Source organism: Theobroma umbraticum, unplaced genomic scaffold, assembly GCF_002168275.2.
Source record: "Theobroma umbraticum cultivar Fairchild unplaced genomic scaffold, ASM216827v3 scaffold_81.0, whole genome shotgun sequence".
NCBI lineage: Eukaryota > Viridiplantae > Streptophyta > Magnoliopsida > Malvales > Malvaceae > Theobroma > Theobroma umbraticum.
In genome coordinates, this window is record NW_018397268.1 from 2,351,743 (window position 1) to 2,371,630 (window position 19,888).

The following is a 19,888-nucleotide window of genomic DNA, read 5'->3' on the forward strand; positions in this document are numbered from 1 at the left end:
TTTATGTTTTTTTTCAAAGAATAAAGGATAGCTTGTAAATTTATTCATTTCATTATTATTATTATTATCATTATTTATTATAATTATATTTTTTATCATTTTTTCAAAATTTGCTTGCCGTTAGGAACATCCTTGTGCATTACGCACTTGGGACAATCCTTGGGCATTATGCACTTGGAACAGCCTTATGCATTACCCAATTAGGAATGTCTCTATGTGTTATGTACATGAGAACGTTTCTATGCGTTACGCGCTTGAAACATCTCTGGGCATTTCGCACTTGGAACATTCCTAGGTGTATTGCATTCAAAACATCCCTAGGCAACATTTCACATTTGCAATGTCCCTAGCGTTTTGCATTTGGAACATCCCTGTGCTTTACGTCCTTGGGAAACACTTAGCGTAGTTTTGCCTCAAGCATGAAAATTTTATTATTGAAAATAAAAATTTCTTGCATAATTGGAATATTGTGATTAATAATGAGGTTGTGTGAGTTCACAATGAATGCTTGTCCTCTAAACTAACATGCTAGTTGGAATTTTGAATTCTAAAGTAAATTAAGAGACATGATTGCTAGAAACATAATAAGATGTTTTAGATTAATGAAGTAATCGGTTACCATTAATATTGACACGTTCTTAACAAAGTAAATATTGACTTCTAAGATTGTTTTTCTTAGTTAGGCAAATGAGACAGGTTTATTTTAGACTTGAACCCCTTACATGTTTTTTAAAAAGTATAACAATAGGAAAAGTTCAAGATAGGAGTAATAAAAAACATAAAGAGAAGAACAGATATATGTGGAAAAAAAAGAAAATGTAAAAAAGATTAGCTAAGAAAATTTAAAGTGTTAGATTCCTACTAAAGAAAATAATTGCTCGAAGTCTATAAATAGAGGAAAATAGTTTTGAAAAAATTTCCAATCAACTTCTAAGATTTCTATAGCACTTGAGCATTTGGCTCATTGATTAGTGCATGATCCCTCGCTTAGAGAATAGGGTTTGAATCCCCTTTCCCCCAATTAAAAAAAAATTCTAAGATTTCTATCAAAAATTTCTTTGAACAAGTAAGTCCCTTTACAACAATATTTTTTTGCATGGTTTCTTCCTGCTTTTTTTGTCCTTTGCTTTTTTCTTTTGCTATAATGTAGATTTCATAAGATAGAAGAGAAAGAATATTTTTTTGTTTATTATTGGTCTAACATAGCTTTTGTAGAGGGAAAGGTTTTTCTATGTGTATATTTTAATGATTTATATATATATTCCTATCTATTTTGTTTGACTTAATGATAAAGATATACAAATAAAGGGTGTAATAGTGTGTAGATAATAATGATAATACATGAACGTTTACCTGGTTGTTTGTCGTTCGTGCTTGTAGGAACTTGGCTTTTTCATCTCATGGCTAAGACTTGTTTTACACCAAAGGTTTGCTATGGTGAGCTTAGTACGACTACTTTTTGGAGGAAGAGGAAGAATGTTGTCACAACTTCTGTTTTGAAGAAAACGCAAATAGGAAGAACTGGTGAAGTTCCTCTTGTGCTGAAAAATTAAGATGATGGTGTCATCAAGGAAAGAAAAGAGGATTACATGTAGGAAGTAGCGTGTGCGAAATAAGTGGACAAACATCCATGTGCATTTGTTGGTTATCATTGGGACCGTATTTATAGTTAAGCCACTTTAGAAATAAGGTGTCTCATACCAAGAACGTTGGTATTGAAGTTCAAATTTGAACATTGTGAGTTCTCACTTTTTATCACTAAATCTATATATAACTTACAATGGGTCCAAATTTAAGATGAATGGGTAGAGAAAGTTTTGAAAAATTCTATCTACATGATTGCTTTCAACAATGCTAGAGTCTTTTGATATTATAAGAGTCACCATTAAACTCTGCATTCGTAAGGAGACCAGAATTGATATATGTCATGCTATTCTTGCAAGGTGGAGTATCTTTTCATATACTAGATGTGCGAATTCTTTTGAAGCTTGTGCCGGGCGAGATGACTTTCGTTCCATCATACTTTCTAAAGAGGAAGAAAGTGTCAAGGAATTCTTTGTAAACTTGTTTAAGAGCCAAGTTAAAGCTTTTAAAGTGGTGTGTTGCTTTAACTAGGTAGGGCTCTTTTATAAGAAATTTAATATTAAAGGCGAAAGCCATCCTCATAAGTATCCATATCACGCTCATGAGTTAGTGACTTTGTTGATCATGTGATTGGCTCGATATGTCCTCTCAGGTTGATGATGGACTCTCTTTTTCAATTATTCCTTATGAAATCAAGATTGCTAAAGGTATGAACTTTCTTCTTGCTCCATTATACTTGGGATCTTTGTACAGGAGGCTAAACTTGTATCACTTTAAAACTACTGAATCAGTTGATTGCTATAGAGTCTTAACTTATGTGGATGTATCATTCATCCAAATGTGTTAGTGGGAGAGATTCCATAATTGTGCCCCCACTTCTAATGTATATCAGCTTTCTATATCTTCCTTTATGAATAAAGCCTTAAAGGATGAGTATAGGACTTGGGCGTGGCATGACCAAACTTTTAAGGACAACAATCTTAAGGTGTTGGATGAGGTAGATCAACTTACTGCAAAGTGTTATGTGCAATTGAACAACAATTTTGGTGATCTTGTTGTTTATTATGACAAGCAAGCATTTAAGACTAGAAAACTAAGCTTAGGGAATTGAAATTCTTATTGTGGATTCATTCTTTTCAATTGCCTTCGATGATTAAGATGACTAGTTCAGGTGCTAATAGGGCCTCACTGTCTGTTGAGGTATACTCTCCTTATAAAGTGGCATGCCAATTTGAATACAATTAGGCAATTTCACCTAGACCCCTTTTACTTGAGAACCTATTTTCTTGCACTTCCCTGTTTCTTATTGAGGTGCTTGATCATGATGTAAAAAAGTTCAAAAATTGTATTGTCTCAGCCTTTGATAGAATAGGTGCTTACATTATTGGTTGGTTTGCTTATTGGGGATATTGTCTTTAAGAATGGACCTCATTTATTGTACCTGATCATAATATGTAAGAGTATGCTTTTTCCGTTAAATATAATTATGTGTCACTTCGTTTGATTATTCTGTTAGTAGTGATAGAAGATAATGCTTCTAACATTCATTTAAAAGCCTTTAATGGCATTCTAGTCCTATCACAACACTTGGAGCTTTTGGAACGTATCTATAAAATAAAAGGTGAATTTGACCGTTTAATGGTAAAGCATGAACAAAGCTATTATGAATGTATTAGGTACTGCCTTAAAGATTGCTTCTTCCTTATGAGTAGACATTTCTTTTAAAGATTTAAAGAAGATGGTGGATTTCATGAAAGATGTTCTCCAGTGGATTTCATGAAAGATGTTCTCAACTCTGATTGTCAAATTAAATCTCTTGATGCTTGTATAACCAAGGCCAAAGGGTACATCATGACAAAGATTGACAAAACTAGTATAGAAGTTGAGATAAAAGAGCTTGATGTATAAATAACTTTAACGAGAGATCAGAATATGGAGTTGCAAATAAGATTAGACAACATTTTCAATTTTGAGAATGATAGATCCTTATGCAAAAAATTACAGAGTTGCAAAGAGATTGAGTAGTGGGCGCAAGTTTTGGATAGTGGAATAGTTACCCTTGATAATGCACTACATGTACTTCAAGGATGGAAAGAAAAGGTAAAGCACATATACTTCAAGGAAAGATTAAGATAATTCTTTTCAATTACCTCCATTTTTGAGCCATCAAGCCAAACTCTCTAGAACATTTTAAACATAAAAATAATTTGTGAACCCTGCCACTTATTCTGATCTAGAATATCTTAAACATAAAAATAACTTGTAAACCTTGCCACTTGTTCTGAGTTGCTATCACTTCTTTCTATGAAATAGCTATTTCATGCTTTTTCCTATTCTGTAGCACAACATATGAAATAGATGTTCCATACTTGTTGCTATTTTGTAACACAACATATAAAATAGCTATTTCATGCTTATTCTTATTTTGTAGCACAATGCTTCCATAAATAATAATTAGCAAAAATTAAGCATGTAAAATATCTTTGTTTTAAGATTAAGAGGTGACAAATTCAAACATACGTCCAAGAGAAACCAATGAGTTCCGTTAAGTGCTGCGCCGCAATGGAAAATTAAAGTGCCTGCGAGATTTCCAAAATAATCAGTTCTCCGGTGAGAATGGAAATGTTGAACTCTTGTTTGTGGAAACAGTTTTTCAAGATTCTCCTTCATGGACAAATGTATGGAGAGAGGCCCTTTATCTTCATCCTAACAGCTTGACACAGACACTAAAATATCTGCCAATAATTCTAAAATGGGGGCAAAGAAAGCATGGGGTGTTTGTTTTCCTGCATAAAGGTCAATGTGAGGGCCAAAGCAACCGCTTTTGTTGAAGCTAAATAGCTATGACTATTTATTAGGATTAGGGAATTAAAGTCATGTTTAGAAAAGCATTTTCACATTTAATGTATTTGCATAAACTATACAATATATGAAAGTACAAATGGGAATCCAATCTTCTTTAAAAGAAGATAACAACCGTTTAAGTCAAACTTGGGTTATTAAGGGTTTTCTTCTTCTTTTTTTGCTTTGATTTGCAACCCATCCATGGATGGTGGGGATACTTGGGTTGTTAAGCTTGAGTTTTCTGCCCATACTGAAACCATTTCATTATTACATATACTCAATTGTACAGCAAACTACCCCTTTCGCATGGTTTATTGCCTTCAGAAGTCTTTTGCCTCTTCTGCAGGAGACTTCAAATGACAAAATAGATGAGATTTTTTATAATAATTTCTTACAAGCTTTTCCAAAAAAAAAAAAAGCGCTTCAAAACAAAATGAAATTGAGTGGTTTTTTGGATTAAATAAAGATGCACACACAAAAAAAAATTGCAATATCTTTATTCTAAACATTAAGAATTATTTATCACTTAATTAAGTTATATGTTAGGACACTTATAAAATAAAACCCATTTTTCTTTATAAGCAATTCTTCAGTGGCACGATTTTATCATTAAAAGATGCCATGGAATCAATTATTATACATATCATTGTCAACTTTTTTGTTTTTTTCCTGGGGGTCGGGTCCTTGTACCATTCCAAACTGGGTTTCCTTGGTCTTTACCATTGACGGACAGTTCGATCCTTGAAACACGGAAAACTACACACAAACAACTGTCGCAACTCGTCAAGGAACAGTAATCTGCTTCTTGCAGATTTGCACGTTTTCTCAACAGTCCTTGCATCACCATCACCCATTAGGAACAACTCATCAGAAGCCGTTTAAATTCCTTCTAAAGGCAAGACAGTTGAATTGCTTTGTGAAGTCCTTTATCTTAATTTATAATTTTCTTGTGGTATATAAATCCTTGAATTTTATATAAAATAAAAACTCATTGCTGAAGTTTCTTGGTTCAGAACAGCAAGTCATGGTGGTGGTAAAGGAAAAGTGGAACGGACGGGGGCTAATCGGAGGGTGGCAGGCGGTGCAGAGAGGTATCTGACCCTTCTATCCGTTTTTACGTAAGTCGTTTGATGCGAATATTTGGCCTCTTAGGATTACGTCTTGATTGGCTTGAATTTTGTTATTGTAAGTAGTCAACTGTGGCTGCTTATGTTTGTGTGTTGAAAGAAATTCACGCATACCAGTTTAGGGAAAAAGGGTAGAAAGCTTGTTCTTTTTCTTTTATTCAGCTCAATATAGGGAAACAAGCTGCATAAGGACCTTTTTGACTGCAGGTTTCCTACTGAAATTGCGCATATATGTTCGCCAATGCACAGACCTGTTGCTTTAAGCCGTTAACAGCCTTTAGCAAAAGACAAAAAAAAAAAACCATAATTGTTGTTATTGTATTTAAAATTAATTAAAGTTTCGGATTCGTGAAAAATATCACACCTGACATCACAAATAACACCATTACCTTCACTCACCTTACACTGATACAAAGAAATCGGAAAGAGAATTTTCTTTCCGTCCTAATTATTCCAGATGAAAGTAGTCTCATTTCTAGCAAACCATAAAACTAAAATGTAACCACACACACTGGGAATTGGATCCAATAGTCTGGAGGGGTTTTCCCTTTGCTTCATATAACCAGATGCAACAGTTGGACCTAAGTAAACCACACTGGTACGTATAAAACTCGAGATTTTTTTTTCTTAGTAGAAAATGTCCAACGGATTACATGCAATCCCCAATCAGACTCTTCAATCTTTCTAGCCCTTTGGAACTCTTATAACCAATTTCCTGCATAAAATCAATGAAAAGTAAACTCATATTTGCTTAAAATTAAGTAAATGGGTAAATCGCATCAATAATTTCTCAAGTATATATAATAAATATTACCTCACAGTGAACTGAAAGAATGTTCCTATTCACTTTCCCTGCATGACTATATGTAGCACCTATAACTTCAGCTCCTTCTTCCTCAATGATGCTAACAATTTCACCCAATGTAAATTTCATATCCGACCCTGTAACCAAATTTACTTCCATAATAGAATCTGAATCTATTATGTTTAGAACTGGGGTTATCCCTTCGCTCTTAACTCTATTCCATGCTTCACCTTCCTTATCATCTAGTTGCATCTTCCTTTGCTTGAGTCCCTCTACTTGTCTTTGCAACTGTTTTATATGTACAGTGGCCAGCTCCAAGTTGTCAACGAGTGACATCTAGGAGACAATCCATGCATTTACAATTGAAGCAAAACCGAGAAAAAAAAATCAATAATGTTGAGATACACGAATAAGTTAAAACCGAGAGAAAAAGAGATAACAAAAGGATAAACAGAGAGATGATCGAGTGCATAAACAACCTTTGCGGGTTGAGGAGGAAGGAGAGAAAAGAGCTTCGAGTATAGATTCTTCAAGTTCGACCTTCGTTCCCTTTCGATCAAATTTCGCTGCATTCTTGATTACGATCTAAGAGGTTTGCTATGCAAAGACTTATGTTTTCTTCTAAGTCTCTGATTCAACTCAACGCATAAAATACGTGCAAATGAAGCAAATGATTTAGGGTTTATGTATGGCGAAAATTTTAGCACTCCAACAGTGTTTTTGTTTCCCTTTGGGGGAATCGCCAGAAAGGAAAAGGCTGAAGTAACATATATATATATATATATATATATATATATTAATCAGAATTAAATTTTATGTAATTCAATAATTATGATGTAATGAATACTTTCATCGTCTTAATGACCTATACTTTTCTAGGAAGGCAATCATCACTTTCTTTTCAATTTTCCTTTAAATTAATTGACTACTGCCCTTGACTTTATATTCTCTAATTTTTATCCCATGCAATGCACGAAACACTCATTTATGGAACAAATGCGATTATATTATGGAGCCTAGTCAAAATTAAATTCTAAATCATAATTTTGACTAAAATTTTCGTTTCACTCCTATTATTCCGTCTTATTTCTACATAGAGAGTAAGTTGTTTTGATTAAATCAATTTAATGATTTTTTGCATAAAAAATTAATGATAGAAAAATAATTTATTTAAATTATAAAAACTTAATTGAAGGTAATAACAAATAGTAATTTATTTAAACTTTTTTAAATAATTTAAGAATTTTTTAAGTTATTAAATGCAAGTTATGTTGAATTTATATAATTTTATAATAGTTTATGTGATGGTACAATTGATTATTTATTATTTATAATCAAATTAACCTTGACATAACAGGAAAAAAGGCAAAATTTACAAACAATAAAATTAAAAAAGAAGAAGAAGAAGAAGAAAAGAAAAAAGGGTGCAAAAAATGAAATGTCAAGTGGCTTTTCTGATTCAAAGGCTCACTTCTCATCTTTAACCATCGGCTCCCTTGGATGGTTCCTTTTGTCCCTCTGCTGATGGTTCCCTTGTGAGTGAATCTATTCTTCCTGGATTCGCTGGATGCATTTTGTTGTTGATTGAGATTTCCCTCTGTTTCAGGTTTTGTTCGTTTTCTCTTTAGTTTTCCTTTCCTTGTTGCTTTGGGTTTTTCGACCCTGTTTGATTTGCTTTGGCTTGCCTTCGCTCTTTGGTGGTCAAAGATTTGTCCCTTCTGTTCTCTCCTTTCACATGTTTGATTTAACGGTGTTTCCATGCTGCCCATGCTGTCCGTAGTTGGTCGAGATTTCTGATTTTGGTTGCACCAGGTGTTTCTCCTATCATGAGGTTTCTTCTTCTGATTTGAGCTTCTCAATTTGAGGAGCTGCTCCTCTTTTGACTCTTCGGATGGTGGAGAGTGTTGGCTTTCTCTTGTGAGGTGGCTTGCGTTTTCTGCAGAGTGCTTTTGGGGCCTCCCTCCTTCTCGGAGACTTCTCTTCTCTTGACCTTTCCTCTGCTCAAGTGCGGGCTGCAAATTTTCGACTCTCCTTCGCCATGCATGATGGTTCGATGCTGTTGGTTTGTGCTCGTCCTGTGTCTTCTTTGCTGGTTGTGTTCGATGCAGGGGCTGCTTTCCTGTCAGCTTGTAGCCCAAGTGTGAAGGGCATGCCGGCTAATTGGCGGAGGCTGTTCCTCGAGTCTACGAGAGTTCTAGCGTGCTCTTTTTTGCATCACGACTGATGTTGGTATTCTGCTTCGCCTGTCCTATGTATATACTAGATAATTTTGTGCAATTAGTCAAGGGCCGTCAGTGCTTCGGCCTTGGAGTTTGGTTTAGGTTGGTTGATCCTTGATCAAGTGATATTACTTTTTTGGGTGAGTAGCAAATTTCTTTTGTAAATGTACAGGCTTCACTACCCTCACTAACCGTTTATGCCATGAAAGTCTTTTGCATGCTAAGCTCAAGACTTGAAATGGCATGTTGGTGATGACGTTAATAAAATCACCTTTCCAAAAAAACCCTTGACATATTCGTTAACGTTCCTAGGTGCCTTTGAGAAGTTCATACGGGTGACAAAGGTCCTGACATTAACGAGTCAGCAATACTCTGAAAAAGTGGCAGAAAATTGTGTTGCCATTTGGAAATCTCTTGAACTTTACACTGATGCGGAAGCAAAAGCCATTGAAAAATTCCTTGAGTTCTTCAAGGATGAAAACTCTTGACTCCTCCACTCTTTTCACACTATCAGCCCATGGTTCATTAACGGTAAGATGCAAAACCATTTCAAAAGATTATTACACTCATTTGGTTTTGACTAATTAAAAAAGGGTGATTGAATTTTGATTGAAAATATGTGAATTGCCATAAGATATATCATAACTTTTGTCATATTCCATTGTCTGAAACAACAGATCAGCTTTTCCAAAGATAGTTCTGTGCCACAAGTTGGCATAGCAGTGATAGAGAATAAACTACTTGCAAATGCAGTGCTGGAGACTATCATTGGCAAGGATGGTGTTTCTCCTGTATCAAGGAAAAGCTTGGCATCAAGATTATCAGCATTGTTCGATGACTCTGGTGAGAAGGCGGCCCAGGATGGGAAACCGGAGTCTCAGTGGTTTCGAGTCTCCTGTCTCTCAGACCAGCTGATATGTAATTTCCTTTTTAATCTCGTGTGTGTGCTTAGCAAATAAAATAGATTTACAACATACAGAGTCAAATATTCCACGAATCATCTGGTGTATCTTTGGTTTGGAGAAAATGATTCCAGATGCAATGTGACAAATAACTCAAGTATATGTATTTTTCAGAACCGGAGTTCGACCAAATCTGAGTTTCACATTTTTGTATTTGGCTAACTTTCTTGGCAAATCTTGTCCATCCAAAAATATACAGTGGCATCATTATCAATAGACCATCTGCATGCATCATAGCCAACCAAGTTTTGTAAGCCACTGCAAGAAGGGAGTTAGGCTATGTGGTGCCATATCATGGACATTTTACAAGGGCTAGATGTGGAAGGCAACCATGAAGTTGAGCCTGGGCCATACTTTTCTAAGATTAATTTGCTCTAAAGAGCATTTTCTTCACTTACCTAAGAGAGCCAAATTCTTGTGACAAAGTGAAGAGACACCTAATCCTCCATACCTCTTAAGTTTGCACACCGTGTCCCACTTAACCTTAGCTAGTTTGCGAAAATCAGTGCCACCTCCCTATAAGAAGTTTCGTCTAAGCTGTTCAAGCTTCTTGATAACACTTTTTGGTGCCCGAAAAACAAAGAGGTAATAAAGAGGTAAAGAATTAAGGATTGAGTAAATAAGTGCTAACCTCCCTCCAAATGATAGGTAATTTCTTGGCCATAGGGCTAGGCGCTGTTTAAATTTGATGATCATTGGCTCTTATGTGCTAATGCTCATAGGGTTGCCACCTAGAGGAATACCAAGGTAAATGAAAGGTGGTTTCCCATGTTTCATCGTAGAACTAAAGCAATCACTTGCACAATAGATGTGTCACAACCAACTGGGTAAACACAAGATTTACTAAAATTGATTCTTAACCCAGAAGCCAGTTTAAAGCATCAAAGAAGACATCTCACAATAATAGTGTCATAACGTATGGGTCCAAGAACCCAACCGCTGGACGTGGAGAAAACAAGGAGTCGCCACCAATATTTTTTCTAAGTGCGATTAGCTATCTATTGACTTAGTTCTAATTGATGAAGTCTTAAATTAATTTTAAGTCTGTCGAAAGAACGTTCAATTGACCTACTATTTTAAGGATTAGGTCTGAGAGCACACTTAAGCCCAAAGAAGGGTTAGCACCCTGTGACTCTCATTCCACAAACGATACCACTTAATTGTAAGTTATCCTATTAGAGCCTTAATTCTTAATTTCATTATGTTTCTTTAATTATCATTTATATGTTTTACCCTTTACTTTGTTTGCAAATTAAAATACTCTATTTGATTTTACGAGAATGAAGTGCACATGATTCGCTCGTGAAATGTATGGTATAAAATATAAATAATGTTAGATGAAAATCCTTTATTGAAGATATTTCTTGGTTCTGTCAATCATATTGGTGGGATCCAGAGATATTCTCTCACCTAGAGAATTATCTAAGAAACTTGCCTTCATAAATTTGACAAATAAATCCCATCTTCGAGGTAAGCATACATGTTTTAATGAAAAAAATATTTTCATGAATGCAAACTTATTACGAGCAGAAGCTTTTTTATTAAGGTATTCTTCTAGTTCTCCCATCGTACTGGTGGGACTTGAAGATATTTTTTCACTTAGGGAATTTTTCTAAGAAAACACATCTTCGCAAGATCCTTCAGAAACTCCTATCATTGGAACTTATACTTCTGTACATAAATATCTACATGCCTTGACATTTACGTTGCAATAGTGATTTATGATGTGCTTATGAAATTTAATTTTTTGTTTCTAAATCTTCCTATATCTTCTTTGTTATTTCTTTAAGATTTTCCTTTTTTATTGTCCTCTTTATAAGCATGTATATTATGAATTATATATTTTTCTATGTTGTTTAGGTGTCTATCTATTTTACTATATAGATTTTCTTTTTATCTAAACTCTATAGTCTTTAAGCAAGATATCTTATTTCATAATTATTATTATTTATGTTTATATCTTTTAATTCAACTTTCTCGTTTTTTGTTATCTTTCCTATTCACTTTTTTTATAACCATTATAAATTTATTATATATATATTTTTATAACTAAATATTTACCTTTTATATTTTAAATGTATTCATTATTATGTATTTACCATCATTGAATATTTTATTACCTTTTATTTATTTATTGTCATGAGTATTATTATTTTTCATAATTTTATATTTATCTTTTAACACCTTAAGTGAATATACGTCATTTCTTCTTTTACATTTTATTATATTTATATTTTAACTAATTTCTTATATATAATTTTTATTTATTTAAAATTAAAAATATCATAATTTCAAAATTAAGACCTTTCCATCGTATTGGTGGAGCCTTAATTTAAATCTTGGGCCTAGGAAAATTTCATTCGGAATTGTGACTCCTCGCATTCCGAATGAACATCCCATCATCGGTATTATGTTAAATAATTATCCTATTTATATTAATAATACTTTATCTTATCCTACTTTCATTCTCTCTCCCCATTTGTACCTATCTCTAGTTTATATAAGGCTATCTTTTTTTTACCAATTTAATACCTTCATATTTTGTTTCACTACATTTTAATTCTTCCTAATTCATTTTCTTCCCCATTTTATGTTTATATACACTTACATAACTATGTACTTTATGATTATGTTTAACATTCCACCTTTTTCCCACATTTTATATTTCTTCCTAACTATATTTTAAACCTAAATATGCATTCCTTTTCTACGTATATATTATCTGTCACAGCCCAATCTTGGGCCATGATTGGCGCATGGGCCCAATAGGCAAGCTTTTTTATGAAAACTTGTTCATTAGTCCATTTATCACACCTTATTCTTTAAGATTCATAATTCTTAATTTCTAATAATAATTTCTTCAAAAATAAATCATGACAGCCAAGCATATACCATCCTCAAAATAGTGTTATCACTTGCCAATCTACAACGACATTATTAATCAAACTAGACATATAGTGTTTACAAACAAATCTCATTATTTATGTTAAAACATGCATATACGCATGCAAAAGACCCTTGACTACTAGCAGAGTGACTCTGTGTGTGGGTACTATTATTGAGTGCCATGGTAAACCTAATGAAAGATGAGTATTAGGAGGCACCTCAATCTAGGATCTAACTACCTCTGAATCTAAAAACCAAAACATGAAGTTGAAAAGAAAAAGTATAAACCCAGTACGTGAACATAAAAAGGGAACAAGCAAACGATACAGAAGGTTTAATTTAACACGATGCACTTATGTTAGGAACAATGCAATTTTATATTTCAAAAACTAAGCCTGCTGCTATGCTATCCTTTAAACCATTTTGAAAACATTTGGGAGTTCTAACCTTCAACATTTAATGGAATCACAGTACATTTCTCCCACATCCTTACTTTATGATGTACATAGACGTGTATAAGTAATTATAGGTGTATATATATATATATATATATATATATATATTCTCATACATGTGTCACAAATATTTTATCTCATTCTCAAAATATTCAACATGGTCCAGCATATGTAGTTGTTGACCTCAACACAAGTCATGTGCATTCTCGCATCGCACATAGCTATTATCGTCATGTGCACTCCCCTACCACACACTGTCATCGTGTCATGAGCTCACCCACACCATACACAACCATTGCTTGAAAGCCAACAGTCAAGGAAGTAAAACGGCTAGGGCCCCAATCAACATACTCTGATGAGATCAATATTAGACAGTGGTCGGATAAAGATCTTTTGAGACCCTTCTGACTAAGGTTGTGGAATTGTAGAAGCCACTCAAAGCAAAGTAAAAACTAGTCCCAATGACTACATTTCGCACCAAGGCCAAATCAGGTGAATTTGTTCCCTCTAATGGTAAATCAATCAACTCACACTGATCAATAAACTCATTGAAATCTGTGATACCAATTCTCAAAGTAATACATCCACCCCATTCATTGACACTGTGAATTGTATTGAAGTCACCTGCAGAACACCAATTTGCAGGGAAGTCAATCTTAAAGACAAAGCAGCTTTTCCCAAATTGCATGATGTCACTAACATCATAAGGTGCATAGATATTAATAATAACATAATGAAAATTTGTAAGAATCCAAGTTCCATTCAAGGTTATAAAGTGCTTATCCAATATTGATAATATGCCACCTGAACTACCATTCGCTTGGCTATCAACCCACTCCAAATTATCAGAATTCCATAAACAATTGTTAAGCCAATTTGTAACGTTCACTAGTTTTGTTTCCTGAAGCAAACCATTTCCACTTTCTACACTTGAATAATTTTGTGTATTGTACGGGATTTCAAAAATCTACCAAGTTTGCAAACCTTCCAAGTCAAAAATTGTATCTTACTAAGAAAATAAATCTGCAAGTAGTGAAGACAAAATAACAATAATAACAGTAACAGTGTCACAATATAGACACTAGAACCAATAAGAATGCATCCAAAAATCATTCATGTAAGAGGTGATAAAGTCCTTGTCAGCTAGTGGAGTCCATAACATAAACAGAGTAGAGTTCCATTTCCATGAAAAATAAAAGCCGCAATTGGCTGAGCGATCCTAAGTAAAATACCATCTTTGTCCAGATACTAAAGACCAAAATCCAACTAAAAGTGAGCAAAGACTAGCATCATGACTAGTGAAAAGATGCATCTATGGTTATTTACAATTAGACAAAATAACTACACAAAAAATGAGAAGAACCAGTATAAACAAAAAGAGTTCTTGGGTCATTACAAAAGCTTCTTACTTTTGGACGTAGCTTTTTTTATGCCATTTAAATTTTTAGCAAGAATATTGTTATAGCATTGAGAAGAGAATCCAATTTCTTTGCCAAGCTCCCACATAACCTCGGTTCCTCTTTAGATCATATCAATCGTGCAACTTTGATTTTAATTTTGGTGATGGGTTTTTTGTGTAACGTTGCGTATTCCTTTCTTCACTTGCTTCATAATCTTTTTTGTACCCTTCCTACCTCCTTTTCCAAGGTTAATAAGTTTTTCAATGAATGCAATTCTCTTGGCATGTTTTCTTATCAAGGGAGTTTCATAATCTGTGTTTAAGTCAGGTAGCTTAGGTTGGGTATCTATTGGTAGGGTGACTTCAAGGGGTAGATTTTGATTAAGTTAGGGTATAGGATGCAGTTAGAAAGTGATGGACAAAAGGAGACAGATATTGGATCTGTATACGAAAAACTCTAATTTGCAAATGGTTCAGTATATGTTGGGTTGTTGGGTTCATCAAAGTGATCATCATTCGGGTTTAGGTGGTTATAATGAGTAATGCAGTTTAAGGCATGGTTTGAGGGCCCAACTTCAATTCTTGATAGCCCAAACTCATTACATGGTGACTAGTGATGTTAATCCTTTTTTGCTTCAGCGGGCTGCATGAAATTTAAGCATTAATTAAGGTCGGGGTTCCATGTTAGGGTTGGTCTGAGGTTAGACATTGTCACCCATGCCATGATGCCCATTCTCATCGCTGATCAACCCAATGGCACCGTTAGCAAAATACATTGAGGAAAAGCTACTATAAGTAGAGTCTTCTAGCCAATTCGACCATCCAAGAAAATCCATTATACAATCAGGGAAAAATCCTTGAACACTTACTTGGAAAATTTGATTAACAACCTCCATATTCATGGTTTCATCAACTCTCATTGTTTTATTTGTTGAAATGAGAATGGATGCTTGACCAAAAGTTTGCATACTCTGTTATTCCTGGCCAATGCATATGAGTGTCCTCCATAGGTTGCTAATGTTTCAGAAAGTGGTGGAGTTCTAAGCATGGATTGGAATGCCTGATAGAGACAACCAGCAGTGTCTTCCCTTAGCACACATACTTGGTGTCCATATGGCTGTCTCAAAGAACCATTAAAAGAAACCCTCCCATTTATTCTTCTTATCCTTTTCAAAAGAGCTTTTGTTCAAAAAAGAAACTAAGAATTGGTATCCAGAAATTCTTCTAATAGTGAATCTTGTATTACCTTTTTCCCTCATATTCATTGAGATGATTTTTGGTTCCTGAAAGAATTTGTTGGTACCCACAATGCAATGTTTCAGCCAATGTAAAACCTAATACCCATTACATAATTTTTTTGAATTCAATGGAGGTAATGAGGGAAAAGTTTTTGCTTCTGTTTGCTAAGTTCTTATGAGAACTTGAAGGTAGGATTTCTCCTTTCCTGGTTGATTGAAGGAAATCCACAAGATTGCACAAGAATCGAAAACATGTTTGACTTTGTTTAAAGTTGTTATTTTTTATTACGTTATGTTTGTGTGCCTTGTTGAAGCTAAAAGGTTCTATTTGCGTCAGAAATTTGTGTTGTATATTTAAGTTTAAGGATTGATTGTTGATACAGGATACAACTTAAGTTTATGCAATATATTTTTCATACTAGGTTAAACATAACTGATGCTTTGGTTGATCACTCTTTAGCCAAAGTATTGTGATTCTCCTGCCAGTTACTCAATAAATTCCATAATTTTCTAGCTTGACAAATGGATTCTTGACAACGAGTAGCTCTTTCAAAAATATCCTCGTATTTTCTCACTTGCCACAAACAAGGAATTGTGTGTCCTTGATGTATGGAATAATGGTAATTGGATACCTTTTTTCAGGTGTAATCTCTATTCCTAGGAGGCTGAATTCTATAGTGAGATCCTCAGTAAGTTGTCTAATGTCGTTCTTGTTGAAGGAATGGAGGATAAACTCATATGTAAGCATGATCCCAAAGGTATTTTCTCAGTTAGAAAATTTTGCTCATTACTTGATTCTTATCCAAATGAGCAAAAGGTATGGTTCCACTCTTTTTGTAGATTATCCATTCTTCCCAAGTTTCAATGTTTCTTATTGGCAATTCTCGATTCCATTCCTTCAAAGAGTTTTCTTGCCTCCCATGGAGTTCATTTCTTGGCTAATCAGATGGCATGCTCTTGGTGTGGCTTGGTGGAGGAATCATGTTCCCATATTTTGTTGGTATGTAACTTTAGTTGGAGAGTTTGAGGCCTTATTCTTCAGTGGTGGGATATTTTATGGTTTTTACCTTGTTCAATTTCCTTTTTAATTAAAGAATGAGCTGATTGCCCATCTTTTGGTGACGTACGTAAAAGTTGGATAATGGTATGTGGTTCTACTTTTTGGTCACTTTGGTTTACATGTAATGAGATGTTTTTTCAAAAAAATCATGGGAACCAAGTGAAGTTCTTTTCCTCCTTAAAATGAGGTCTTTGTTATGGATAGGAGAAAGCAAAGGTGAAAATTCTATTGTTGTTATAGGTTGGTGGATAGAACCTTGTTCCATAAAGTATGTGATCATAGTCTTCTTCTGTCTCGTCTTGGTATCTCATGGTAGCCCTTTTTGTCAGGGTAATTTAAATTCAATGTTGATAGCTTTGCTAAAAGCAAGCTAGTGCCTTCTAGTTGTGGTGGGGTACTAAGAAACTCCAAAAGTATTATCCTTGGTATATTTGTTGGTCCTCTTGGATGTCAAAACTCTAATTATGCAGAAACTATGATAATACTTTGTGCACTTCACCTCCTATCATCTTCCTCCTACACAAGATCTAAAGTGACCATCGAATCCAACTCCAAGATTGCACTCTCATTGGCAAACAATGTTAATCAAAGACATGGAAATTATGGCTCATCCTAGATGAGATTGATGCCCTCAAACTCTCAATTAGTGGAATCTCATTTGCTTATGTGTTTAGAGAAGGTAACTCCTTTACAAATTCTTTGTCTAAGTATGGGGCCAACAAAATCTCCATGTTTTTTGCCTTGTGGTAATAACTTCTCTCTCCCTTTGATTTCATGTTGTTGTCCATTGAGGATGGCGTTGGAGTTTTATTATGTGTTGTTTTGGATTGCTCTATTGAAGATGTTGAAAGCATTCGGTGTTGGTTTATTTCTGATTTTGTGGCCTTGTTGTAAGCTTTTGTTCTCTTACGACCCCTTATTTCTGTTCTGATCCTTTTGCCATTCCTCTTCATTTCATGATATTGCAAATCTTGCTACGTTTCAATGTTTTTGGTACGGATGCGTAATTATGTTTCTTCCTGGCATTTATGGTTGATGCTTGGTTTATGCTTCTTTGTCGTTCTCTTGTGTCTTGGTCTTGATTTCCTTGTTTTGATGCTCTAAGTTATTTGTTGTGCCTTTGGTTGTCCTACTTTGTTCTTTTCCTTTTTTCTTCAAAACCCTTGCTTATCTTGTAAGCTCGGGCAATCCAATTGCTTCTATGGCATGCTCTTTGATGCTTCTCGTTAGGCCCCAAATTCTATACTTTTGTTCCATTGTTTAGTTTTTTCCTGTTTTCATTGTTTGTATTACAAAACACACTCCAGTATCCATGGACAGTCATTAAACATGTTTCATCTTTTTTCATTAACATATTCTCCTTTTGACTAAGCGGAAAAAAATTCCATAATTTTCAGAAAGAAAAAAAAAAACAGATCAAAGCATGCTCTTAGACATCATAGGAAAGGCAATTAAGTGTTCTAGTTTATTTGAAGATTCGGACTTTGGTGAGCGTGATTGGAAGACAAAGAGTACCCAAAAGGCTTATACCTCAGATTATATGGACGCTGATAGGAAGAGCAAGGACGAGCATCATGTTAAATAAGGCACCAAAACTAATGTTGATAAATAATAATTTATAAAATAAGTGGCATCAAATTATAAGAGAAACACTAAACAAGACACAAAATAAGTACAGAGAATTTGCATTCATTTCTCTAGGTCTTGAATTAATTATTTACTCAATGCAAGGACTTCAGGTGCACATGAATTTAAATCATGATAAGACTAACTTTATTTATAAAAATGCGTTTTCAATTTTTTTTCTTAAAAAAAAAAAGGAAAAACGTTTTTGGTTTACTTATGGAAAACAGCAGACGAATGAGTAGCTAGCCATACTGTGATGAAACATAAGTTATCTACGTACAATGAATTAAGAAACTAATTCAACCTCGCACATGCCTACTTAGAGTTAAACCTTAATGAAGGAATAATTGCTATGTCATATGCTTTGTTTCAAGTTATAATCAAGTGATTGCTAAGAAGCTGCTGTACGTTTCCCTTCATTTGCTGCGCCGCAATGGAGAATTAAAGTGCATGTGAAATTTCAAAGAAATAATCGGCTTTCCGACAGTTTAGAACTTGAGGATGGAAACTAAAATGTCGAACTCTTGTTTGTTGAAACAGCTTTTCAAGATTCTCCTTCATGGACAAATGTAGGAGAGAAGCCCTCTGTCTTCATCCTAACAGCTTGACACGTGCACTAAAATGTCGGCCAATAATCTTAAAATGGTGGGAAAGAAAGCATAGGGCGTTTGTCTTCCGGCATAGAGGTCAACATTGGGATGAGAGGCCAAAAGCAACCGCTTTTGTTGAAGGTAAATAGGAATGAGAATATATAAGAATTTAGGATTATGGAATTAATGCCATGAAACTGTTCAATCCTTGAAACACAGAACACCACGTACAAACAGCTGTTGCAACTCAACTTAAAGTCGAAGCCCTTTGTTTCTTTGGATCTCAATGTCTGGTTTCTTAGGGTGGGAAAATGGAGTCTTGTCCACCAAGGAACAGTAATCTGCTAATCTGCAAATTTGCATGTTTTCTTGAACAGTTATTGCATCGTCGTCATCATCACCCATTGGAATAAACTCGTCAGAATCCCGTGCCCCAATCTTTAATTATATAATTTATATTAATATTATACATTAATGTTTTTGAAGAAAAAATACTTTTTAGAGTACAACAAAAATAAAAACCATAAATTAGTATTACATGAGTTGAAAGTGACAAGTAAAAATTATTTTATCATAAAATTCATGAAAAATATGATATGATAAAATGATAAATTTGTAAAGATTATAATAAAAAAGATCTCATTAATATTTTTATTTTAAAGAGGTCAGTTGCGCTGTGTTGATAGACATTATTACAATTAGTATGTAAATAAGATTTCTTAATTAATTTAAAAAATTAAATAATAATATTAGATTAAATGAACAGTCATAATGATGAAATAAACCAAAAAGAGAGAGAAAGATTAGAAGAAGAAATAAAAACAAAATACATATACAAATTTCTTCCGAACGGTAAGTTTAGAAAGTGGATTTTTGCATTGTTCTCATGGAATTCTTTGTACACGAGCTTGCTTTCGGTGGGGAATGTGCTGCGCGGCTGACTATTATTGAACCGTGTTCTTTTTGGCCTTTGTTTTAAGCTGACGAGGTATCCTTTCAAGTGTAGGGTTTCCCTGACTATGGTACTGCATGATTTTGGGATATTTTTGCTTGTTTCGTGGCATGTGCCTGCAACCAGGGTGGTGGTCCTCGG

The 19,888-nt window shown here is 34.3% G+C and overlaps 1 protein-coding gene and 1 pseudogene across 1 annotated transcript; one reads left to right on the forward strand and one right to left on the reverse strand.

The window, feature by feature from the left end:
• Positions 1–18,717, forward strand: part of LOC110425500 (chalcone--flavanone isomerase-like) — a 29,537-nt pseudogene extending 10,820 nt beyond the window's left edge.
• Positions 6,330–7,098, reverse strand: LOC110425294 (transcription factor bHLH167-like). The gene is made up of 2 exons (XM_089785030.1): positions 6,837–7,098; positions 6,330–6,696 (listed from the first exon to the last, which is right to left on the reverse strand). Exons 1-2 carry the CDS (start codon positions 6,930–6,932, stop codon positions 6,346–6,348), a joined length of 447 nt encoding a protein of 148 aa, XP_089641156.1. The 5' UTR covers positions 6,933–7,098; the 3' UTR covers positions 6,330–6,345.
• Positions 18,718–19,888: the final 1,171 nt, after the last annotated feature.

Bases quoted from the DNA above. Each gene is read 5' to 3' on its own strand.
- LOC110425294 (XM_089785030.1), bottom strand. From the start codon at position 6,932: ATGCAGCGAAATTTGATCGAAAGGGAACGAAGGTCGAACTTGAAGAAT. The intron at 6,697-6,836 runs GTTTATGCACTC...ATTGTCTCCTAG, and splicing joins CTCCTCAACCCGCAAAGGTT to ATGTCACTCGTTGACAACTT.